This window comes from Micropterus salmoides, unplaced genomic scaffold (assembly GCF_014851395.1).
Source record: "Micropterus salmoides isolate LMB-PRFRI ecotype aquatic unplaced genomic scaffold, ASM1485139v1 Ms_hic_scaffold_17, whole genome shotgun sequence".
Lineage (NCBI taxonomy): Eukaryota > Metazoa > Chordata > Actinopteri > Centrarchiformes > Centrarchidae > Micropterus > Micropterus salmoides.
Window position 1 is genome coordinate 32,471,256 of NW_024040817.1, and position 26,338 is coordinate 32,497,593.

The 26,338-nt window shown below is 41.0% G+C and overlaps 1 protein-coding gene across 2 annotated transcripts in view; it reads right to left on the reverse strand.

Moving 5' to 3' along the window:
• The window catches only part of gabbr1b (gamma-aminobutyric acid (GABA) B receptor, 1b), a 128,217-nt gene that overhangs the window by 52,410 nt on the left and 49,469 nt on the right, over positions 1-26,338 (reverse strand). For both annotated transcript variants that reach the window (XM_038725333.1, XM_038725335.1), the window contains exons 5-9: positions 20,145-20,279; positions 11,086-11,256; positions 9,315-9,416; positions 7,301-7,366; positions 2,125-2,316 (exon numbers count right to left, since the gene is read on the reverse strand). In XM_038725333.1, the coding sequence (XP_038581261.1) occupies positions 2,125-2,316; positions 7,301-7,366; positions 9,315-9,416; positions 11,086-11,256; positions 20,145-20,279 (666 nt within the window). The remainder of the gene's footprint in view (positions 1-2,124; positions 2,317-7,300; positions 7,367-9,314; positions 9,417-11,085; positions 11,257-20,144; positions 20,280-26,338) is intronic.

A 26,338-nucleotide genomic window follows, 5' to 3' on the forward strand; every position in this document is an offset into this window, starting at 1 on the left:
CTCTCCGTGTGAACATGACAAAAGAGGAGGGAAGACTAAATCATGCCGACATGTGTGCTAATTCAGCAGGAAATATATTACATGAGGAAAGTTGATCTACAGGAGAAACATATGTGAAAGCAACACAGAATGATTTAATTAAATAAAAACATTTCCATCATAACTTGATGTAGGAAAGGCAGAACAGGAAATGTCACCATAATGCACGAAATAAAAATTGTTTAATGCTCAAAATATTCCAGGGGGGCTCCCCCAGATCCCCCAACTCATATATTTCAGCTTTGATGATTTCTATTAAATACTGCTATTTTATCATCACATCTCGTTCTTGTGACACCAGTATGTTGCATCGCCACGTCTCGTGAGCTAAGAGTATCGTCACACCCCTAATCTGAGCCCTTATGTCCCCAACACTTTTCAACACAAAGTGACGCCCTTACATGTCGGTATCTTTCTCTTGTTGCAGTAGACAAATGCACGTTATCTATTCAACATGTAAGCTTAAAAAAGTACCCCTCTTACACCGTTGCTATGTTTCTCTGCTTGCGTATCCTCCTCACCTTTTTAAATCCTGACCAGTTTGTATGCCTGAATAATTTAGGCTTCCTTCTACATCAAAAATCAAGCAAAGATTTCTCAATATTGAGGTCAAGACAATTGCAAAAACTCTCAAGAACTACAGTTGCACCAGTGGAGCATCCTCTCAGCCTGCATTACTGCCTAGTATTGCAACTGCTCCGCTGCTGATCAGATGGACCTTCAAATGGTTCATGATTAAAAAGCCAATACTTCATCAAGACACCTGTTTAACAAGCATAAACATGTCAACATGTACAAAGGGTATATAGTATATAAAGAGTATATAATGACTTTGCTCTTGTAAACATTACTGTTGCTGCTCTAGTAAAAATATTTAGTTATATATAAAACACTCTAATACTTCTAATACTGCTCTGAATTTATTCCTTTTTTAAATAAAATATTTTAAAAGAGCACTTTTAGTAATGAAAAAGAATCAATAAGATTATTGGTAAAGAACTGATTGAATATTGATAAAATTCTAACAACAACCATCCCTGAACTCGAGTTTAACACTGCAGTTTGTCTAAAAACAAGTCACAGAAGCTGTCGAGAAATCCATCTAAATCAAATGTAGAGGTTCGTTGTCTTATTTCCTCAAACATTATATATATACAAGCATATCTAGTCTAGTTAATGTAACGTTAATCTGGATTATTTGATGATTCATGTGTACTGTAGTTGGTGGATCATCAGAGCAGCAGTGCAAAGAATAGTAGGAGAACATGTTTTAGGAAGCTGAATATGCAGTGTAAAACAGAGTAAAATCAATCAAAGTATAAGGATGCCACACCTAAAATCTGCCTGTGAACACAATGCAGGTAGCAGTTACATTTTCTATAAAACATATTTGCTGTAGTATAATATATAAATGGGATCTGTTGGTATACAGACAGGGTTTTTATATTAGTTAGTTATCTGGAGCTCCTTCAACTTTTTGAAATAGATTATAAAAGACCAAATATAAAAGTTTGCCACAACATGATAATAAATCATACATTAGCCAAACCTGTTATGCAAAGTGGAGTATTGCCACTCTGCGCTCATATGAATTCTAACATATAAAATAACATGAAGTGGATCTTATATTGCAAAAGCTGTCTGTCTTAACAAGTCTTAGGTCGCAAATTACTTTTTGTACCAAAAAGAAATCCTGCGGCAGACCACTTTGACTTGTTTCCAGTGTGGCTTCCTTTGTATCAGTAATCTTCTGGATATCAATGTCAGTATCTTAAAGCAGACAGAAGAAAGCAGATTGCTGCACTAGTATCAATGAAACAACACTTAATTCTAGGAACTCTTTGAAACACATAGATTCAAGAAAAGAATTCAAGTAAAATGATCCTAAACGGAAGAGGTTGGGAAATCCTGAGAAGATTTAATGTTTTTTACATTTTAAGTCTAAAATGTCTTTAAGTTATTTTGCAGCTCTAGCAAAATATAAACCCTGGATTAATGCTTCATCATAAATTCAGAGCAACCTGTGCAACTGCAGATGGTTCTGTTGAGCACCACTGAAAAGTCACATTATTATGCTCGTCTTACCAGGTTGGAGGCTCCTCGCACTGTCTCTGGGTTGAGCATGACAATCTCAGTGGTAACATGACCCTCCACAGCCTCTGTCATCTGCTCCACTGTACAGTTAATGGATGGGTCCTTGATCTTAAACCAGTTGTCTGCGTACCAACCGATAAGGAACCACACATACTTTTTTCCATACAGCTTCTCCTTGTACACCTGTAGAGAGAACAACAAGAGGAGGGGAAAGAATGTGATGCATGAACAGCTACTGAAAATAATTAATATATTATTAATATTTGAGTAAAAGAGAAAAGAGGTCAACATTAAGCAGTGATTCATCTCTGGACCATTAAATAATTCATAATTATTCATAATTATTCAATTATTATTCATAATTCAGTCATATTATTAAAGGTCCAAGCTGTTCTCATTACTGCTGGAGCCCTGTTGCTTTAGGTGTTTTTGAAAAAACAATAGGGTTCTCTTCTCCTTCCTCTTTATTTTTATTTATTATATTATGTTCTTACATTTACATTTCTCATTTGGCAGATACTTTTATCCAAAGCAACTTATATTTGAGTAACAACATACAAGCATCAACAGAGCATCAAATACAGATCTACAACTGACAATACATACTAGTAAGAGCAGCAATAAATACTAGTAAGAGCTAATAGCACATATTGCAACAATGGGGTAAACACGTAGGGAAAGAAGTAAAAAAAAGTGTGATCAACACAAGATAACTTGAAGGGGATAGAAGAAGAAGAGCACAGGAAGTGCATGTTAGAGGTTAGAGGTGTTATCAGAGGAAGTGTTCTCTGAAGAAATTTCAAGAGCTTCTTGAAGTTAGAGAGGGACGCCCCTGCTCTGATGGCGTGTGGTAGCTCGTTCCACCATCGTGGTGTCACAGATGAGAACAGGGACTGGGATTGCTTTGTGTGAAGGGATGGCAGAGCCAGGCGGCGTTCGCTGGAGGAGCGTAGTGGCCGAGAAGGAACGTAAGTTTGTATTATGGAGTTTAGGTAGATGGGCACAGACCCAGTAGTCACTCTGTATGCAGCATTAGTGACTTGAATTTGATTCTGGAGGCCACGGGGAGCCAGTGGAGGTCACTGAGTAATGGAGTGACATGAGTCTTTTTGGGCTGAACAATTTGTAAGGGTTTCACTGCACAAGCTGGAAGAACAACTAGGAGGGCATTGCAATAGTCGAGGCGAGAGATAACCATGGCCTGTACCAGAAGCTGGGTGGCATACTGATTAGGGTAGAGCCTGATGTTCTTCTAGTCTTAAAGAGGAACTCAGTCATTTTGAATTGAATTTTAAATTCTTCATCATTTACAATTGAGATACTTTAACAAACTCCCCCTAGACTTAACATTTGGACAGTGCAATTTAAAGACCTTGGCGATGCTAAATTGCAAAGCTGTTTTGGATTCATCACATGCCTTTGCCGTGGCGTTGCAGCAAATTTCAATGTTCCAAAATTAGTTGTGCTAACTAGTACTAGTAACTGTGGTAACTCCACTCAGCATTGTCAGTTCTGCTGCATTGCGGTTGCCGGAGGTAATCACTGCCATTCTAGTAAATGTTTGTGAGTCCACCTGATGCGGCTGCAATTTATCCCAATAGCATCCACTCTGCAGAGAATAGGCAGCTATTTTTAACGGAAGCCATGTCAAGCAGCACAGAGCAGATTGAACCAGGCAGGAAGTCAGACACAGAACAGCATAGAGAATCAGGTAAAATTTCAAAGTAAAACAACCTCTGTAGACTCCCGATCACAAAACAACACTAAACACAATAAAAACAGACAAAAAAAAGAAATCATTTAACTATGTAGCCTACCTAATCATAGTAGAAGCACAAAAAGCAAGCACTGATTATCAAATCAATAAAATCTAAACATATCAGCAAAATCAGGCAGGCAAAATGCTGTGATTTTGAAATGCTCTCAGCTGTGCAGACGACGGAACAAAACAGGGTCAAGAGAGCTGTGAAGAAGGTAGTAGAAGCACAAATGAACAACAAGTCAATAGCGTGGGGCAGTCTATACATTCCACTGATGAACTAATGAACAAAACCATGATGCAGCCGTAACAGAGTTAGTGCATGCTCTCTAGAAAGGCAAGGGAAGTGTATAGGACATTTCAACAACAAAGCAATTCAAAGTGCTTTACATAAAATATAAAGCAACATAGAAAAATAGAAAAAGATTTTTTAAATATAATATAAAACAGGAGAGTTAAACAGTGCAGTCGGGGATGGAAATTAAGCACCAAATGCGGGTCGCCACATTGGCAGGTAGCCTTCTCCATATAATATCTTTTTGACTATATTAACAGCAGGTCAGCGTTGTTGTTTGTTGTGTGTAGCACTTAAATGTGTCCCTGCTGTACCAAGGTATCTAAAATTGTGTAACACACAGATTAGGGGTGTTCATTGGTTGTTGTTTATGTTCATATCAGGTTACTTGTGTTTGATTAGTATAGATTTGTAAGGGGGATTAGGGGACTAGTAAAGTCATGCTTGAAGTACCTGGAGTGTTTTTAGCATTTAGATAGTTAGCTACCACCCTAATGTGCATACTTGTCAACCATCCTGTTTTCCTTGGCCTTCACTCATATTTTACTGTTCTCTCCAGGTGTCATCCCATTAAAATATTCTCCGTATTCTCCCCTATTTTTAACCATTCTATAAAAACAAAATACCAGCTGTTTGCTACGTTCGCCTCTGTAGAACAGCTTTTTGAATATGAGATTTGAAAGGAATGAAAACTGCTGCTGAGGTTGAGTAAAGTTAGTTATGCTGTTCCACATAAACGACAACAGACAGAAATCTTGTCATGTTTGTGATGATCCCAACTGGTTAGCTTTGTTAGCTTTGCCGCAGCGGTCAGTATGTGTGTGTAGTAGAGAAGTGTGTGAACGGGTGTCCTGGTGAATAGAGAGAATAAGACTTGTTCAGCTGTACCACAGACGTAACAGTGACCGGTGAATAAAGACTGCAGCTTCTCAGGAGTAAAGAGGAGCTCCTGTGTGTTGCTTGCCAAAATTGAATAAAGAGTGAAGGAGGTTAGCCCCAAAGTTAGCTTTGACTTTGGCCCTGGAGAAAAACAGTGCTTCCCAACTCTTGTCAGTGAATGTTCATCCATCCATCGTTATGCAAAGTGGAGTATTGCCACTCTGCGCTCATATGAATTCTAACATATAAAATAACATGAAGTGGATCTTATATTGCAAAAGCTGTCTGTCTTAACAAGTCTTAGGTCACCACTGCATACAGGGTCGCGGGGGGCTGGAGCTGCAGTGCTATCCACCGGACCACCGTGCCCACGCCTGTCGGACTCAAATATCAACCAACTCTCTGCAGAATCGCATAGGATTTCACCTTCATCTTGGTCTGTTCTGTACACATGACATTTATTTCCTGTCTGTCTGTACTAGGAGAAGAATTCCTCCTCTGCTGCTCTACTTGAGGTTTTCGTCTATTTTCCATGTTGTTTTCAAATGTTTTTGGGGGAGTTTGTCTTTATCTGAATCGAGGGTCTAAGGACATAGGGTGTCATATGCTGTACACATTGTAAAGCCCCCTTGAGGCAAATTTGTGATATTGGGCTATATTAATTTTTGACTTGACTTTAAGGTGGGGTCAGAGATTCTAACAGGCAGGAAACAAAGGGGCCTGCCACACAACACAATTCCAGCTTTTCCAGCTACGAGTTGTGTCAGTAATGTTAAATGACTTGCCCACTGACATTCAGCTTACTTTCTAGTTCACCAAGTGTTGGCAGTAATAATATTACTCTTCCTAGTAACTAGTAGTGTAATGGATTATTTTTTCCAAAACAGTAATATTATTACAGTTACCAATCCAAGTAACGCTGCATTACTGAACGCACCATCCTTGACGGCAGGTCAGCAGCACCGTTTACGTCAGCTCTTAGCCAAAAAGCTAAAGGAAGAAAGGAGAACGAGGGAGAGAGGCATTCTTTACATAGCTGTAAGTATCTCCATTATTGTATCACAGTCTAAGATGCAAAGAACATTGTCGTCCATTGTAAACTTTGTGCAACCAGCAACAAGCTTCAACAGCAAATAATTGAATCATATTTATTGAAGAATCTGCTGAAGGAGCACAGCAATGTGAAACTTACAGAAAGAAACTCCGGCCGCTACTGTCACTGATGCTTGCAGAGAGTGGCGTCAAGTAACGTAAAATACTGAATACTGCTCTTATAAATACATGTGCAGGAAAACAGTAGTTCAAAAGTCAGTATACAGTTATAAAGATGGGAGCCAGGAGAGACTGCTTTGTTTGGGGGGAGGGGAGGGGGTGGTAGTGAAAGTAATATAGTAACATAACAAGTAACGTAACTAGTTACTTTTATTACCCATTAATAAGTGAAGTAATATTATTACTTTTTTAAGGAGTAATAAGTTATTAATAACATTTAACAATTTGTTATCTGAGTAACTTGCCCAACACTGACCAAGACATGCTGTTGTTGTGATGTTAGCTATAGCAGCAGGAGAGTCGTGAGAATCGACCATCTTGTGCTCTCTGCATGTTAGCTTTACAGCAGCAGCTGTAGTGACAGTTTGCTAACCCACAACTTAGCTAACATTAGTTACATTATTTGCTGTGTCATTGTTCGCTCTATCTCATGGTATTTGTCATGGTGTTTTCCAGAATCGCTTACCCCACCTTTAAGTTCATCAAGATCACTCACTATAATAAATTAATAGATTTCTTCTGTGATGTTTCTTAAAGCTCAGATTGAGCACTTTAACCTCAGTCTGAGGTGACATGGTAGAGATTTATTTTTGAAATGATATGCCATTGGTGCATATAACAAAAAAATATACCTAAACAAGAACACAAAAACCTAAATAATACAAAAATATTGAATATAACTACAGTACTATGGTCATAGAGTATACATTTAGAAGAGTTAAGTAGCAAGTTTAAATTACATTTGTTGTCTGAGATGGAAAATTCATTGCAAAGCAGACCAACAAACAAATTTCAGTTTACTGGGTTTATTGTAAGAGGACACAAAACTTCATTCCTGAAATCTAATATATAATGTTTTTAAAAGGACTTAAGCAATTTGTTATGTGTTATGTGTGTTTGATACTTTACATTCATGTCAGCCAAGTCAGTCAGAAATAAATGTGAACAGTAGAACACATTACCTCACAGAAGACCTTCCTGGCCTCCGTCTCATAGAACAGACCAACGATAATTCTGGCATCTTGGCGCTTGAAGTGAAAAGAAAAGGACAGAGTCACACACAGAGTAGAGATGAAAAGCACAAGTTAAATACCCTGAAGTGTGAATAAGGAAGACGGGAGCCAACCCTCATTCCAGCCCCAGCACATCACAGCAGTACACTTCCTTTCCACTGGGTTCCATTTATGATGTTACTATGGTATCTCCTGCAATGGCCTATTAATCCTGCGCATAAAACTAGGCTGTCATGCTTGGCAAGGTCATTGTAAAGTGTGTGTGTGTGTGTGTGTGTGTGTGTGTGTGTGTGTGTGTGTGTGTGTGTGTGTGTGTGTGTGTGTGTGGAAGCCAGTCAGGCCAACTTAAAGGGAGTGAAGAAAGGAGAGAGGAAAGCAGGTACATGGCTATGATTTTTTGTAAAAATGGTTATTAACTTTCCTTCTGAAAGTCACATATTCAGACAGACATCAATCTCATATCTGTGTGCTAATTACAGACCTGGAGTCAGGAGATGGTTAGCCTAGCTTTGCATAAAGATTGGAAACAGGGGGATAAAGGTTGCCTGGCTCTGTCCAAAGTTAAAAAAAAACAAAACATATACCACCACCTTTCAGGCTCACTAATTAACACAGTGTATCAGATTTAGATTGGCCTGTACACAGAAAGACATGTAAAAAAAACATGCATTCAAAAAGCTAGCTGCAGTGAGGGTGTGCAGCCTCCTCTTGTCACAGTGAGGTTGTCAGGTTTGGTAGCAAAAATGTACAGGGACCTAAACCTGCGCTCATTAGTTTTTTCTGGCAACCTGTAGGCTACTATAGGCCAAGACAATGCAAAGAAGTAGTGGGTGGATGGACACACTGTTGTTCATCAAGAAATAGTTCCAACACTTAAATATCCCTAAAAACTAAAGTTTTTACATTTCTGTTCTGAAGTTTTGAACTTTAGACAGAGCCACGCTAACTTTTTTCCCCAGCTTCCAGTCTTTATGCTAAGCACATCCTTACTCTACCAGCTACCATACACAAACATCAGGATTGATATCAATTGTCTCATCTCACTCTCTGAAACAGAAAATAAGAATATTTCCCAAAATGTTGACCCATTGCTTGAGGAGTAATGTCCTTGTAGTAACTAAAAGGATGATGCACTTTTTTCAAATCTTTATTCAAGAGCAGCTCCAGTTGATTGCATGACTTACATTTTATTTGATGGGGTGACTTAACATTGTCATAACCATTTGAGGGAGTCTTTATGATGTTTATGACTGTGTCTAAGTGTCCATTTTTAATGCAAAGTTAACACGGACACCATAACCTGCCATAAACATGCCATAGCAGGCATATCAGACTTTTGACGATGCATCATTAATAACGTGTCCTCTCGCCTTCTGTCACTTTCTGCAGGTGTTTCTGCCTCCGGAGATGTGCGGTCTGGATCTGTGATTGCAAGCCACCTAATGCCCTGTGCCTGCTCAACACTTGCTGCTGCTTATTTCACACTTACTTTAGCAATATAAACATCTGTTTCCCATGCCAATAAAGCCCCACTGAATTTCAATTTGAATAGTCTGAGCAGCCAGAAGCCATGGGTGAGCGAACTTTCAAGCTCAACTTGTAAGCCAACATGGAGAGGAAATTCTTTAAAATGCCATGACAACCAAGCAAACACCATCTCCTGATGTCATACAGTCAAATACTTCAGAGGTAGCAAGTAAGTGGACCTTGAGTTTAGGCTGTTTTGTTAATCACTTCTGACACCACCAATTGAGACCATAATGTCTTATTGAAAAAATGACTGTATTTGTAGTTCAAGAGAGAAGTTATCACTTTGTAAGCAGATCTCTGTGGAGCTGGACACATTAGTGGGCTACCCTTGGCAAGTATCCAGGAGCTGTCTGTGATGAACTGGCCAAACAAAGCCTGACTGCTTTGTGTTCAGCTGCCTGGTATATGTAAGAAGACATGGAGGATGTGATACCTTGAGGTTTTTGACAGCCACAGCAGGGTCGGTGAGGAAACTCTGACGAACGCTGATTTCAATGCCTGCCTCCTTCACCCTCTCCTCTAGATCATCCAGAGTCTGTCAAGCATAGAGAGACACACATGCAACAATGAGCATGCAGAAGACGACAGAACGAGATAGACAAGAGCAACCAAAATAGGAGTGGGAGAGATAATGTAATGGTAGGTTGTGAAAAGAAATTTGAAGAACAGTAAACAGTAATTGAAGTAGGAGCAAAGTAGTGAGGGAGAAGATGGTGGGTGTGAGGGTGATGATACCAACAACCAGATAAAACAGCAGGTGACCAGAGAGAGGGAGAGACAAAACAATCAAGGGAGGGTAGATGTGATAGAAGATGGGGGAGATAAGGGAGGGGAGAGAAATAGGAAATGAGAAAAGAAAAACAATTTTCTTAGTCATCTGTTTTGTGTAAGAGAATGCATTTAAACCTCTATTCAAATGGCACTAAAACCCACAACACCCCCAAACCCGGCCAGGATTCATTCCAGCATTGAGTTTTTCCTTTTATACTTCTGTAATTAGCTTACGCATACCTCCAACTATTTTTTGATGGACTGTGTAATGATTTTGTTTTCCCAGAGTGGTCAATTTATGCATACATTCAGGAGGGTATTATCAGTAGGGGAGACCAGATACATGCATGCATGCAACAGCTTACATAAGCGCACGTCTTAATGTTTACAATAAACAACTGATAGATGTAGTACATAATTTGTAGTTCAATCTGAAACTTGAATAATATGACAGCAGGATACAACAGTATGATCTATATGATGGAGGTTATTTAAACCAGCGACAAGCTCAGCTGCTGCTCTTCAAAACTGCAAAAGTGAACATAAAAGCATACAGGCTGACTACCGCTTACTGTGTGGTGTTTTATTCAACTCGATAAACATAGATGTTTATCCTGCCTGTCCATAACCTCCATAAGTTGGGTTAATTGCTTCTCTGTGCGCAGAAGAGTGAGCACTGAGAAAAAATAGAAAAAACAGATAAAAATTGCCACAGAGCGTATAAAACTGTGTAAATTATGCATAAATGTGGATTTATAGATAACATGCAGCCTCACAAAAAATGCACTGGAGGAGCATTTCCTGGGTGTATGTGTATTTAAATAACTCCATAGGCCTATTTAGTTTTATTTTATTTATTTGAATGTTACCCTATCCTAATGTAAGTGTAATTATCTGCTATGTTCTATGTGTGTAGCATGAAGGGACCACAAACTTTCATTTTGTTGTACAATCTTGGTTATGACATACTGCTGAGCAAGATAGTGCAGAAGGACTGGATGTTTTCGTTATTTTTCTCACTGTAATTTTGAATGACTTTTTCTTACTTTTGGAACAAAATCTGAAAGAGCCCTAATGATGTTTGGAAACATAACACAAGATAATCTGCTAAACCCCACTTTCCAATCTCAGAGCAGTTTGCGATAAGTGTGGAAGATTTACAACCAGCATTTTTAAATAATTTTTGTTCTCGATTTCAGACAGAGGTAGACAAAAGCGACCATCAGTTTTGCCTGCTATTAGCTGGACGTGCTAATGATAAGCACATCTAGTCCTTACTCTTTTGTTCTTGTGCTTTTAAACCTGACAGGCCTGTCATGCTTTGTTACCATTGCTAAGCTATGATTGGACATTCATTGTTCAGAGGAGGGGTTGAAAGTAACTTTATATGACAATAACTCACTAACACACTTTCAGCTAAATACATGACTCACAGATGTAAAAACTTCTGTTGTTTGCTGAATGGTGGCAATCTTGGTCCATTTCCACTTCTGGAAGAGCTGCACTCGAGTTGGGTTGTGCAGTGTGGCAGATGGATGAGTGCGGAAGAAGGTGGGAAAACGCTGGCGGTTGGACAGAGCCGGAGAGCTGGAGCCATACGATAACTGCCACACAGGGAGACAGAAACCAGCAAGTTAAAGCCAACGTCATCCTGATGATTTAAACTGCTGCAAAAGGATGGCTAAAAGAGAACACACAACACAAAATAGGTAAAGCTCATTTTAGAAAGGAGTAGTAAACAAATTATTTTCATTTTCCCCCCTCAGCTCCACAAAGCTTTTTAGCCCCTTTTAGCAGCACACTCTTGGTTCCAACATACAGATGGATATGAAAGGACACTGCACATACCTTACCTGGGCAGCGTCCATTTTGATACTTCAAACTTCCTTAATGTCATATTGCATTTCTTTATAGCTGTTATAATAATGAAGAAGATCCATCCTTTTCTCATCGGGTAGGAACTCAAGACGGTAAAGATTGATACAGAAAACAGCAGCCACACTTTGATCCATTGTTGCGTCTGAAATTGTGAACGCTGCTCATCATTCAAATGTTGTCTTCTCTAGGTTTTTTTGCCTTCGTCAATAATAGTTGTATTCCTCACAATATACAGTGACTTGCAAAAGTATTCAACCTCTTTAAAGGTTGGCCGAGTCTGAATTACAAATGATATATGAGATTTATTTCTGAGTAATATTTTATTTTAAAAGACTGGCCCGGAAAAATAACTATTTTAAAGTGGAATTGGTTTAATGTAAGAAAATATTTTGTAAGAAAAATAAATAACCCTACAGAGTTGAGTAATATTGCCCTAATGAGGACACAGTTGTCTTACAGTTGGCTTCCACATGTGAAACATGATAAAATAACTTCAGACTGTGAATCTAAAGGAAAGATCAAGATCATTCCAAGAAAGTTAGAGACAAAGTAATTGACATGTAAAAATTAGTAAACTCCAAGCCGCATTATTGAAGCACTGCCTAGACAAGCTTGTTCCTCAAAACTCAGCATCCCAGCAAAAAGGAGACTTCTGGGGGAACACTGCGCATGCCCGCAAGAGAACTTGCTACAGTCTGCTAAAAAAAAACAGAATGCTTGGGAGAAAGTTCATCTTTCAGCAGGACAATAACCCCAAGCAGAAGGCTAAACCAACAGAGGAGTGATTAAAATTATATTTGTTGGTTCAGATGCTGTTATGCACAATAACTTTTATTTTGAGTTGTGCACATATGTCTGGTTTTATGTTTCATTGTGTCTGTCTCTTTTTCTCTGCTTTTTTTGTGTTGTTCCAGTGCAAACAAAAGTCTGCGTCACCAGGTGGTGAACCAGAGATCGTGTGAAAAGATGATTAAATGTTAGTCTGGTCCCTGCTGTGCTGAAAGTTGAAAAGGGGTGCCCATATTTTTGGCCATGACTGTACATACATTCTCCTTTCACTCAAACACATACAAGGTTCAAGGTATAATGTAGATTTATTTGTCATTTAACAGTACAGGGTTGTATAATGAGATGAAGTTTGTAGATCCATGTATGCTACTCACAAATATTAAATACAAAAATTATGACATTATGAACAGAAATAAACTATTTTACATAGAGCAGTGCTGAGGATGAATTTAAGAGCCTGGCAGCCTGAGGGAAAAAGCTGCTCTGCAGTCTGGTGGTGCGACAGCAGATACTTCAGTAAGTCTTTCCAGACGGACAGGGTGAACAGGCTGTGGCTGGGTGGGTACTGTCCTTTAGTATCCTTTGGGCTCTGCAGGCTCTGCAGGCGCCTCACCTCACCGATATCACTAATGCTCGGGAGATCGGTACCAATGATCTTCTGAGCAGTTTTCCACATCATTTTAAAACAAGACAGGGATTATCTGTCTCTGTCAAGGCTTAGTTAAAACTCTGGACTAATGCAAGATGGAAAGTGGTGGATTGACTATTAACAATTAAAATGTTGATTAATGGGGCCGATTGGGTGATATGGATACACATCTGTCAGTAAATAATAAGCATCACATAATTCAGTGAAGTCATAGTATACAAAGTATTTTATATTTGAAAATGTATTTAGGAAATCTGGGTGTGACAGTTTGAATGGGCCTGATGGAGCTGGTACCAGTCCAGATGTTTTTAGCAAGTCCCACAGACCCGGGTGAAATACAGGCAGCCTCAGCCAGTACCAGCACAGACAGAGATGTAGAGCCAGCATCAGATACAAGCAGCTCAGACCCTAATGTAACAGTTGCTGCTCCATCAAATGACCCAGCAGATTGGCCCCCAGTCTTAACTGACTTTATGAGGACTGTGTTAGTGCGCAGAGGTCCATTCAAACCAGCACTGGACTTTTCTAGAAGAGGTTCCCATTTAGGCTTCTTCCAGAGACAGACTGTTTTAATGATGATTGTAGTAAGAACACTGTGGTGTCAGGTGTGACTGTTCAGCAATGGCAAATTGTTTACATGGCTCACAAGTCTAAAACATTTCACCACATAAGCAGTGCAATGGCACAGGCTAATCTTCTGCACAGTATATGAAATATCCACTTTTTCTCTTGCAACTCAGTTTTCTTATAATACTGTATTCAAAACTGTCTTCAGTGAATTTAAAAAGATAAGCTGCTCTTTGTAAGATCAACAGATTTGAATGTGCAGTACTTTTACTTTTGATGTTTAAAAACTTTGAAAACCAGGTACTTTTTTACTTTTACTTGAGTAATATTGTACTGGATGACTTTTACTTTTAAGTAACATTTTAGAGTGGTATCTGTACTTTTACTTAAGTATGATATAATTGAGTACTTTATAAAACACTGATCACATTCACCACACAGAGATTAAGGGGCCATCTGCTATCAGAAACAGAAACCCACATTCATATACATTCACAATTTGGTGTTAAGTATCTTCGAATAAGTGAATGACTGCTTTGTCCCCTGAGCCACAGCCTCCCCGTGGCGGTGAGAAGGCAGTATGTATGCGAGAGGGCCAGAACGCACATTGTGTAGACAAAAAGTGAAAAATAGCAATGCACACAACTCCCAAACACTGAATCAATGTATTTTCTCTGTGGGGCAAATTCAAGTTTTAAAAAATGGTAAATAGTGCTACATGTAATGGCTCACACTGAACAGCTGTGTCGGGGGTCATCATGAAGGTCAGAAACTGTGTGACGCCCTGTGGGATCATGTGTGGGTGTGGCTAATCTCTCTCTGGTGACTGATTGCAGTAACTCTGGGCACCTGGGCTACTTGCCCTGTAGAGTATTTGTAACTCTTTGTTCTCACAGGGAGCTGCTGCTGGGCTGAGGTGACAGACCTCCCTGCTAACTACCTTCTTCTTCCTCCACAGGTTCCACCTTTGCTTTGGTTTGTGGACATGCTGTTTTTGTTGTAGTTATCTTGCACATTACAACACTCTTGCATACTTTCACCCTGACATGACTGGAACCACTGATGGTCATACTTTATCACCTTTAGTTTGGCACACGCCTTAATTTGGTTCATTGTGAATTAAATAAACATATTTTACTAAATGGTTGCCATGGTGTGTCTCCCTTTTGTTGTGGCCACACAAAGGTCAACACAGGTCATAACAACTGTTAACAGTTAAAACAATAAACATTTAAAAATGACTCCATTAATTTCCTGTTACAGTGTTTGCCAACATCAATAAAAGGCATAAACATGGACCCAAACTGTTTCCTAGCAACAAGCTCCTAAAATAGATTATATCCTGTCTATTGGGGTAAAATCCATTCCTGTGGAATAATGCAATAAGGCATGTGCTGGATTTCCTCTCCTCACCTAATGGCACTGAGTCAACAGGCTTGGTAACTTGCAGCTTGGAGAAAGCTGCCCTCTTCAGCCCCAAATTGATTGGTTTGTAATCGTAATCCAGAGCTGCATTCCTCGTAGCTGACTCATTGATTAACCCTGGCACTCAGGGGAAATCACCACACATTCAAGGAGAGGAGAGACTGTAGCTGTAGCATCCCATCCCACCCCATCCTCATATCCTCATCCCACTCTAAAAGTTCAGGACCTGCCTTCAACTTTCAGCACGGCAGGGACCAGACAAACATTTAATCATCTTTTCACCCGATCTGGTTCACCACCTGGTAATGGGGGGGGGGGGTTCAAGCATTATAGCATGCAGTGCTGGACTGTGATTGGCAGTAGATCGATCAGAGCATGTTCAGTGTGATGTGCAGCTGGCCTGGAAGAGCAGCGGAGTGTTGTAGAAGTCTGTGGTCGAAGAGTGCTCTGGCCAGCACTTACATTTGGCTAAATGCGCTCAATATGGCTTTCTCACACAGACAAGCTTAAATGATCCAGCCTTCAATCTGCTCTTGTTTATGCAATGAGAGATGCATGATCTTGCCCTTTTCTTGGAGCCAAATCTGTGTTTGTTTGTTGCTGTTGTCTTGGTCACCATTGTCATACAACCCCTCATGCCCTCTTAACTCCAGGCTTTTTAAGTGGGAATCCAATGAGAGCAGCTTGAACCAATTAGAGTACTGTTTTTAAAAAACACCAGCATATCACAGTACACTTAAGTACTTATATTCTCTCTTTGTGTGTGTGTGTGTGTGTGTGTGTGTGTGTGTGTGTGTGTGTGTGTGTGTGTGTGTGTGTGTGTGTGTGTGTGTGTGTTGGTATGCACTGTGAGGTGAAGTTAAGGTGAGAATAATTGTAAACATGTCTCTTCTCTCAGGTTTCTTCTCACAGGCCCTAAAAAGTGCAGTCATCAAGCCACTGTTAAAAAAGAACAATGTAGACAGGTCACTGTTGAACAATTATAGGCCCATGTCTAACCTCCTGTTTTAAGGTAAAACCACTGAAAAAGCCGAATGTTTCTCAAAAAACGGAAGAATTTTTTGTTTTGATGTCTTACAGTCAGAATTTTAACACAGACATTAGCAGAATTTCAGTCTTGGTATTATTGGATCTCAGTACTGCATTCGACACCGTCGACGACAACATATTACTAGACCGACTGGAGAACTGGTGGGACTTTCTGGCACAGTACAAAACCGGTTGTCAATTCATAGTTTTCAGTCATGTGACATGCGCAGTGACCTGGAGGGCAAAACAACAGACAAAGATAGCAGCTCACACCGGACTCCCTCGTAGAGATGCCGCAAAAGCCATTAAATTTTATTTGAATCAACTCTAAACTTAAGAAAAAGATAGATATAGACACAAACTGCAAGTATTGGTTACTTGCGATCCATATACAGCACCTGCTGTTAAAAACCGCCAGGTCCCTGCCAGCCCTCACTTGCTTCCTGGTTGGCGGGCAGCGGAAAATAACGTCTTTTTTGCCCTCCGTTTTCCTTGGAATGTGACGTCACGTGAAAGCTATGACTAAATATTTATAATCTTTTACTATGTTATTAAACGTCCAGCCCTCCCAGGTCGTCCAGTAGCAGGTCTGGGATAGGCCTGCTTACTGTCCCCAGAGTCAAAACTAAACACGGAGAAGCATCGTTCAGTTTTTCTACATCTACAAATTGAAAGAGTAAACCAGAAGAACGTAAACTGAAGAAATCTAATGTCAAGTCAGCGCATGTAAAAGTCCATAGCAGTGTTTCAGGTGAGGCCACGGATATCCCTGTAATCGAGGGCGAAGTGAAAACAGAGATGCCAGAGATGAAAAAGATGGCAGTGGCTTCTATGAGCACAGAAACAAAAACAAAGGAGACGGACAACAGGACAGAGGGACTCGGAAGAGAGGTTGCAGGACGTGCAGGGACAATGGTGAAGGAGACAGCTGCAAGTACTGCTGTAAGTGTGGCCAGCCTGAACATGTATCTTGTGGGTGCAGAGCCCCTTACCAACGTCAGGGAAACTGGAGAGGGTTGTTGTCAAGGGACCCACAGTAACCCAGCAACCACCATGACAGTCCAAATCTTGCCACAGCTGCCTTCAGGAAGATGACAATGGCAAAAGACTACAAAAATGTAAGGAGTGTTCAGTCACATTATACTTCTATTCTACTGACAAAAGAATGCCAGAAAAATCACTGGATAGAGCAGAAGCCTCTGTGTGTGGCAGTAGATCAGGTTGAGCAAACGCTGATAGGGAGATGAAATATGGTGAAATGTTTGACAACATACCAGTTAGAAGCACTCTGGGACAGGGGGGTGCAGGCAGTGGTGATGAATGATGTCTGGAGAGGGCAAAATCTCCCTCACAGCACAATTAGAGAGGTTGATGAACCTTTTAGCACGAGCTTTTAGCAGAGCTTCATCCCGTTAAGCGGGTATGCAGCATGAAAATGTTGCTACATGGTTATCATTGCCCATATTGGTTGCAATATGCACTTGTACCATCAAAAGGTTAAAGGGAAAACATGGAGAGGTTAGACAGTTGTTAGGGTTTCAAAATCAAAGTCCCCAAAAGAACACCAACACAGAAAGGTGCAAGAAAGGGACAGTTGCCTAGTGGGACACATGTCACATGGACTGATGAACACCACAAAGAATTTAGCCACATAGTCAACAAGCTGTCCTGCCCCCTAGTCCTCAGTTACTCTGACTCAACCATCTATATTTCCTCCATACTTATGCATCACAAGATGGCCTGGGAGCACTGTACCAGGGAAAGTAAGCTGAAGGTAAAGGCCTCCAAACACTAATGTCTGGAATTCACACACAGCTCTGTCACGTTGCGTCTGCAAACGAGTTTTGTTCAATCCTCTAGCTTGCATAGCACAGCATACATATTCATTTGAATGTGTTTCCTGGCAATCAACAGTTATTTTAGTCTTTCCTCTAAGCAGTACCTCGGGGTCGCTGCAGTCTCTGCCCCCCCTGCTCAGAGACACCTTTGCTTTGTTTGACTGTCTTTCTGTTCCTGGATGTGTCGCACTGAAGCGGCTGCGAGCTGCACTTAATCGGGGTGCTTAAGTTAACACTTTATAACAGATATATGCCTGATCTGAAGTGTTAGTTTCGGTTTTTCACCCCACATGATAAGCAGAGCACTTGTTTAATCCAGTACAGTTCCAAACTAAAATGGAAGACCCCCACATATGGTTTTCCACGAGTCAGAGAAATGGTAAAACACAGGTGTTGATTGGAGTTCTGTGCTCTTCCCCAACAAACAGATGTGTGTCTCAGTGAACTGAAAGTGAATGTGAGAAGTGAACGTTAAACTATTTAGAGAGTTGTATTTTCAGTGAGGATCAAATACAGTTTCAGAGCAACTGAATTCAGTTTCATAATAAGACATTCTGTCATGGTTTGACCTGTTCGGCTCTGTGCTCTGTGTTTTCTCTCCTGTTTTCTGATCTTTGTTTCTGTCTGTTTTCTTGTCTTATATTGAGATGGTCTGTTTGGTCTGTGTTTTGGTTTTGGTTCGGTGTGCTTGTCCTGTTCCTGGTTATTTGTTGTCTGTCTGTTTTCTGTTTGTAGTTTGCTGCTTCTGTTGTCTGTGTTTAGTTTTGCTTCCTGTCTGCCTGATTACCCTAATGTGTATCACCTGGAGTTATTTAACCAGCCTGTCCATGTGTGTGTCTCCATGGCATTATGTAAGGCCTTTATTTCTGTTCAGCCTCTGTTAGTCCGTGGTCGTTTAAGCCACGGACTAACCACAGTACATTTACCTGTAGCTCTGTTAGCACTTTGCCTCAGTACCTGTGAATTATCACTTCTTTTCTGCCTGGCTTTTTGGAATACTGTTTGTACCGCTTGTTTTTGGACTTTGTCCTTCTTGTTGCCTTGTTGGGATTTTCTGTTTGTTGTTCGGAAGACTTCATTGTTTGGAGTCTCTTGGAGTTTGCCAACCGTAAACTGACCTGTCTGTGTTTTGGTTAAATAAATCAAATTCAAAGAGAACTGATCATGTTGGGCCTGTGTAGCGTCTGGCGCTTGGGCCCAAAACCTGTTTGTTCACTTGGCTAATCCTGACACATTCAGTTTAAAGTTTATTGGAATTAATTTCCAGACTAATAAAAGTCATTTTAAATTATGCTATTGAGATTCAGTTTTTCACTTTAATTACTTAAGCCAGGGTTTTTCAAAGTCTGAGAATACGGACCTCCCCTCAGACCAAGCTTGGGAAACGGCGCCCCCCCATCACATCTTTAGTTTACTTGTTAAGTTTTGCTCAATTTCTAGATGCCTATGGGATTATCATTATATTATCTGATCCCAAAGACACTCGATATTTGAGCCAAAATAGCCTAACTTTGCTGTTTGACATAACTTCTGACTACATCAAATAGTTTTGCAAAAAGCACTGTCCAAAGGCCTTTATTAGTTTCTGACTCTGATGGGGGGGAAACAGCTCCCAAAAACTGTACCACTCACACATGTAGACTATTCTATGTGATCTCCTTTTGATAACTAATGCAATAAGTACTGTAATATTGTTTCACTTCCATTCACTGAGTCTCCCCTAAAACTTTTTGGAGCCCCCCTGGCCGCCTCATACTTTGAAAACCCCTGGCTTCAGTTAAACAACTCAAATTCTAATTACAGCTCTGATGTTTTGAACCAGCCTACTTTTGCTTTCGACCATGTGTGTTGCTGCAATACATACATTAAAAGATCAAATATTTGTTAAAATTGTGTTATGACAAATTTTTATCACATTAAAATATTGGTATTATCACAAACAATATGGTATGGCACATTTCTAGGGGAAAACACACTGACAACACTTTTGACCTCAAGAATACACAAGAGAGTGTGAGAGAATGTAAACACGCTTGTATCACAACTGTAACCAAGTACTGTACTGAATGTTGTCCACCATCGGTGCTAAGTGCTCTCTGTGGTGTTTTTACACAGTACAAGACATTACATTTCAACAGCCCCATACCAAATCTTTCTCCTGTTGTTTACTTTCTGTCTAGAAATGTAAATACATCACTTTCCCATTACCAGAGAACACTTTCCTTGAAAGGCCTACCAGGCAGTGGCAACATTTTGATTTACTGGAGGGTGTTGTATTGCAGTGAAAATCCACAAACAGAAAGGTGAAGGTTCTTACCACTATAAGGTTCCACATACGAGCAGCCTCAGCCACCAGTGTGGACACGGAGCTGCAGCCTGGCATCAGCACGATTTTAATAGGCTCTGTGTACAGAAGGTCATACAGCAGCTTGGTGGCCTCCCCTGGATCACACTGTGGACACAGACAAACAGAAGCACAGTCACACTGTGCCCAACATCCTTACATATATTAGGTAATGTTTATCATTTAACAACATTGGATAAAGAACAAAGAGCCTGCATCCACAGGTATATGGAATTTGTAAGGTGACTGCAGGTTTCACAATGAACAAGACATTTTTTCATCATCGTCAATCATCCATCTCATGCTGACGGCAGTCCATGCAGATGCACCAGCCAATAGTAAAGTTCATGGCATTTTTTTTCATGATTTATTTACCTTTGTTTCTAAGACATAAACACATTCATCAGTGTCTGAAAACGCAGACAATCAGTGCCCACAACATCTTCCGACCACCCAGCCAGCCAGACCAGAGCTAAGCTACCACATTTTGGATCAAAGGTTATATCACTTTCCAGCCTGCATGTGGCTAATGTCCAGTCACAGGAACATAAAATAATGAAATAATACTCAGGCTAACTCAGCAATGAGAAATCAGAGACTGCTGTGCTCTCATCTTTACATCCATCACACCATCTATACCAGAAAGGGGGGTGGACTCAATGATTACATCAATGATGCTTGGTATGTACACACCTTGAAAATAACAACACTTACATCACAATTCTGTTTGTTGATATCAGCTCAGCAGCGAACACAATCTCCCCCATGAAACTGGCAAACTTGGCACTCTGGGCTTGAGTATCACAATCTGCAGCTGGATATTGTACTTCCTCACAAACAGTCCACAGCCAGTTCAGATTGGCAGTCACACCTCCTCTACTAGTGCTGAACACCTCAGCCCACCAAAGCTGTGTGCTCAGTCACTTCTTGAGATTAACGCTGCTTGGGGATTTTGTGGACATTCTGGGCTCAAGTGACAAGAAACTGTCCACCTTTGATTCCCAGTTATCTCTGGTAGAAGTTCTCCATAAAGAGTTTCAGGCTCTGCGGAATCCCTGGAGTTCAGCCAGCACAGGTGGTTAAGTTCGCAGCAGAGAACGAGGTCCTCGGTCGAAAATAAAAACATTAAAGAAACAATCATCAATCTCTAGGCACGCAGCATGAGGGACAACCTGGTGATCTTGGGTATCGTGAAGCACGTGGACAAAGTCCCAGAAGAGAGCGTAAAAAGCTTCATCCAGAAGCAGCTGAAGCTACCAGTCGACACCTTGAGGAATATTGAATCAGACCACCGCCAGGGAGGACGGCAAACGGACAGCCATGACAGGCTGTCATCGCGGTGGATAAACTTTACATTGATGGCCAGCTGTACCGCAACCGAGATGCCACAGGGCATAATTAAGTGCATACTTGGGGCCAGAGCGGGCGACAATACCCATAGGCTTGGAGGATTGGACCCTTTAAGACAGAGAGCTGGACCAGTATCTCCTGGACAGCGGTTACTTGGGATCTAACACCAGACAGGCTTATGCACATACACACACATCTACACCCACAGACACGCACACATACACCTGCACCCACACAATTTTAGGTTGTCCATGGCTGTCAGCTTGTAGTTGCATTATTCTTATAATTCATATCATTAAGTTATTTATTTAAATTAATTCTTATTATTTGCCTCTCATGGCTGTGCTGTGATGTTTATTTAATTAGCTTGACTGTTTCTCTTCTTCATTCTCCTTCAGTTGTTTTCTTATGTCTGCTGTTTATTGCTGTTGTTCGGCTGGTTGTCTCCTGTTGTGATGTTTTTGCCCCTCGTCCAAATTTCTCCCCCCTGTCTGGCTGGGTGACAAATAAATACATAATTAAATAAATAATAAAGAAGACAAAGGAGCATAAACTCCCTTGTTAAAGCAAAATCTGCCTGGCACAACATGTTATTCAGCTCCTCATACTGCATACCAGGCTGCTGGGCAGGACAGGCAGGGCTGGACTGGGACAAAAAATCTGCCCTGGCATTTTTGGCCCAGACGGTCCACCAAAATTGGTCGGACACGTCTCACCAATACACCATCCTTCCATATATAACGTGTACCTATTGTAATAGTCCCCCAAACCAGCTGAGTGGTATGTGCCGTGGATAAGAGTACCTGTGCAAGTGAGTCAGTGTACTCATTCGCACTCATTTACTGACTCCATGGTGATCAGAGGTGGCCATAGAGTACACAACTCATACTCAAGTACAAGTACCCTATAAGTCATTTTCACAGCAGCGTGGGATTAGCCAACGCAATGCTGACAAAATAACCTCACCTCAGCCATTAGAACAGTTAGCCTGCATTAGGAAAATATGCTAGCTACAAAAACAATAATAAAACTTATAGTCTAATAGCTCATGCAGCGCTGTTTAACAGTCTTTATAATACTACTATACTACTTTATAATAGCGTTATGATTATGTTATTATCATTGACCTTAATTGAAGTAATCATCATTGTTGTCACTACAGCAAAGGGGATGGGGACATTTAAGGGTTCAGATTAAGGGGGTGATGAAACACTTGCATTCTGGAGACATTTTCTGCATCAATTTATCATGTCTCTTATAAAGGGAAGCACAAAATCAGTATCTTTTTGTGTTGCTTTTTTTAGACAAAACTATATTTAAAATGCATTGCAGGTTTCTTATTGTGCATTTAAACCTTTCTTAAAGCGTTTTCGATTAACATTTCTTGTTGAAGGTATTTTTCAGAACATTTTCAACAAATGTTTTCAAAAAGTGATGGGTACATGTCCCCAGCATTCCCAGTGTAAATGACACCTATGACCCTACCTCCCTGCTCCCTCGCTACAGGTCCCTGTTAAGGAACTCCATGCTTACCGCTTCACCACTACTCTCCTCCTGCTCTCTCTCTCCCTCGGCCCTGTCACTTTGTCACTCGCTAACACACGCCTCCTCCTCTGCCTTGCATCAGCCATGGCTGTCCTTTACTTCTTCGAGTGCCTGTGCCTGGACTACGTTGGGTACTGCAGCTGATGTTAAAGCTACTGCAGCCCCTGTAGCAAACATATCAGTTATTTACGGTTGGAAGTTTTGGGGGGGGGGGGGGGGGGGGGTTGGCCTGCAACACAAGAAACAGAGAGCAGCGGGCCAATGTCAGTATAGAAAATTACCCAATGGTGCGCTGTCCGTACTTTATGGGCCGACCATTGGCTCAACAGTTATACAAATAAATTAAAGCTGCAAGCAGCGTTGGGCAGGCCCTCGCACGTGTAGCACGTCAAGGTGTGAGGCGGCCGCGTTGCAGATTCTGGAGCTCTGCCAGTGCGGCTGTGAATTTGCCACTTCATTTGCCGCTTCGGACGCTGCACAAGGGTGTTAATCATCATTTCCTGTGTCCCCTTTGTGGCGCTACATAGCACTTAGCGATGTGACTATAACTGAATATTGGCATGTAGATGAGGAGTGACTGTTACCAAGCACGTAAAGTTTGGTGCAGATATGAGTATGTACACTGAAGTTACAACTCCCTCTTTCATGGCGAATCATAGATTGTGGATGCCACGCCACAGGCACGCTGTTCCACAAAAACTCACCGTTTGCACAACTTTTAGTAGTCAGTGGGATTAGACTAGACAGCAAAAATCTGAAGTTGGTCAGACTAATTCTCTAGGAGGAGTTTGTTAAAGTATTTCCTGTTTCCAGCAGGTGGCGCTATGACTTTGAGTGAATGTTGGCATATGGATGTGTTCAGGGTGGGACTATTATCATACATGTCAAATTTCGCATAGATATGAGCATGTAGACGTTATAACAACTTCCTGTTTTGTGGCGAACCATCGATTTTGGACGCCACGCCACTGGCACAATCGTAGACAAAAATTCACCATTTGTACAACTTTTAATCATCAATGGGTTTAGACTGCACAAAATTTGAAGTCGACAAATTCCCTAGGAGGAGTTCGTTAAAGTACAAAGTGTGTAAATCGTCAAAAATTTTGTCCAAAATGGCCGACTTCCTGTTGGGTGTCGGGCATCGCTCCAAGAGACTTTTGTTGTGTGTCTGGACATGATACAAGTACCACAAAAATTTCGTACACGTAGGTGAAACTTTGTCCGGGGGCTGCTCTGTAAGGGGCGCTAGTGAGCCATTTTGCCACGCTCATGCGCAAAACCCATAAAATACGAAATTTTTCGCTGCGCCTGAATTATGTGCAAAGTTTGCTGAGTTTTGGAGCATGTTTAGGCCCCCAAACTTGAGGTTACTTTGCAGGGGGAAAAAATCCCTTCACTTCTAATCATTTACGTTACACGGCCCCAAAGGTTTGTCGGTCCACCGGGTATTTGCCAGATTGCCAACCCCTGAGGTCAGGGTTACAAAAACTAACAAACAAAAAACTGCTTTGCAGATCATTAGTGATATCAAGAGTTAAGGTGTCTGCACACAGCCAAAGGGATACTAAAAGACAGTACCCACAGCCAGGCCACCAGTGGGAAACCAGGCAGAACGGTTGGTACCTCTGTGATTTTGAACATCATAGCCTCTGGGGAGCTAGCCAGCTGAATCTCTGGGGAACTGGACAACAAAGTCTCTGGAGGGCTGATGAGCTGAGTTTCAGGAGAGATGGACAGAAAAGTCTAAGGAGTGCTAGAGAGCTGAATCTCTGTGGAGCTGGCCAGCAATGTTTCAGGGGGGCTGATTAACTGAGTCTCTGCAGCCGGGATTCTGGCCTCACAGTTGTCACAGCTGTGTTGCCTCCAGGCAAAACTGTAAGTTTTTGTTTAGAAACCCATTCTGAGTTTGGAAATACAGTATCTGCCAACTGCTCAGCCATTGGTGGTAAGTTCAGAAGCCGGGGTCTTGAGAGGATGGATAATGGTCTTCTCCATAAGACAATACACAAATAGTCTGTTTTAGGTCTGTAGAATTCTGAATGGCAGCAATTAATCTCACGAAAGTGGAGGACCACTCTCTTAGATCCTCCCCTAAAATAATGTCTGCTCGGTCCATAATGTTGTCAGATCGTTCTGTCACAAAAATAGGGATGTCCACAGTCCGAACAAAAGCAATAATCCAAATACAGGCAAGAACCAAGATACACAATCCACAGTAATTAAGGAATGCTAAACAAGAGACGCTTGACACCGAATAAAAAGACAATGACAACTGACAATGCGGGGCCACACACTTATATACACAAGAGGGGTGGAGATAACGAGACATAGATGGAAACTATCAGGGAGGCACAAACAATCACACAAGCGGGAAGTGAAGTGAACAGAAACGTAAAAGTAACACAAACCCAAAACAACACATGACCAGACATGACTGATGTATCATGTGCTTTGAAAGCTCATGTTATCAAAAGTGACCACATATCTGATTTGTTCAATGATTCATATAGGTCTGGTGTTGTGCTCATTGATGGCTGTTACCCTGGCTGCATTAACAACGACAAGTCAGAAAATTTTAGAATGCTGACGTAATTTCCCTACATAGCTAGCTAGCCACATCGACGGAAAAAGACCACCAAAATGGTGACAAGAGTAGATGAAAGCAGCTTAGCTGTACCGCTACCTCAGGTTCCATAAATGATTAGTCCATGAACACTCACTAATAATAGAGGCCAACCCAAAAAATAAAACATGAACACAATGTCAGTCTCACTGAATGAATTACTAAATAGTCCCTAACTCCCCCTCTAGCTTTCCAACAGATGCCCTCGGACTTAACGTCCTTTCGCAAAAACCTGACTGCCACACCTGCAACTCATTCCCTCATCTCTCAACCATATATACCAGTTTAATCCCTTGTTCCTTGCCAGGTCATCTTTTTTAGTGTTTGGAAAGATCTTGGTCTTGGTTAAATGTCGAAAATGATGATGGCTTGAAGCACCACATGTCACTTTGACTTTATCAACATTTAAACAAAACCACCCTGATTCTCTAACATTAACTTGGGCTTCTGGTAGCCTAAAACAAACACCACACGAGATGCAGGGAGCAAACCCCGTTCTATGGTGTTAAAAGGTGAGCAGACAGGAAGTCATTAACAGAGACCATGGTGCTGTTTGAATGTGTGCAGACTGGATAGCTGCTGTTCTTATGCAAACACATCTAGTTTTCACAGCACTATATAGTAGCTAGACCCATTTTATACACAC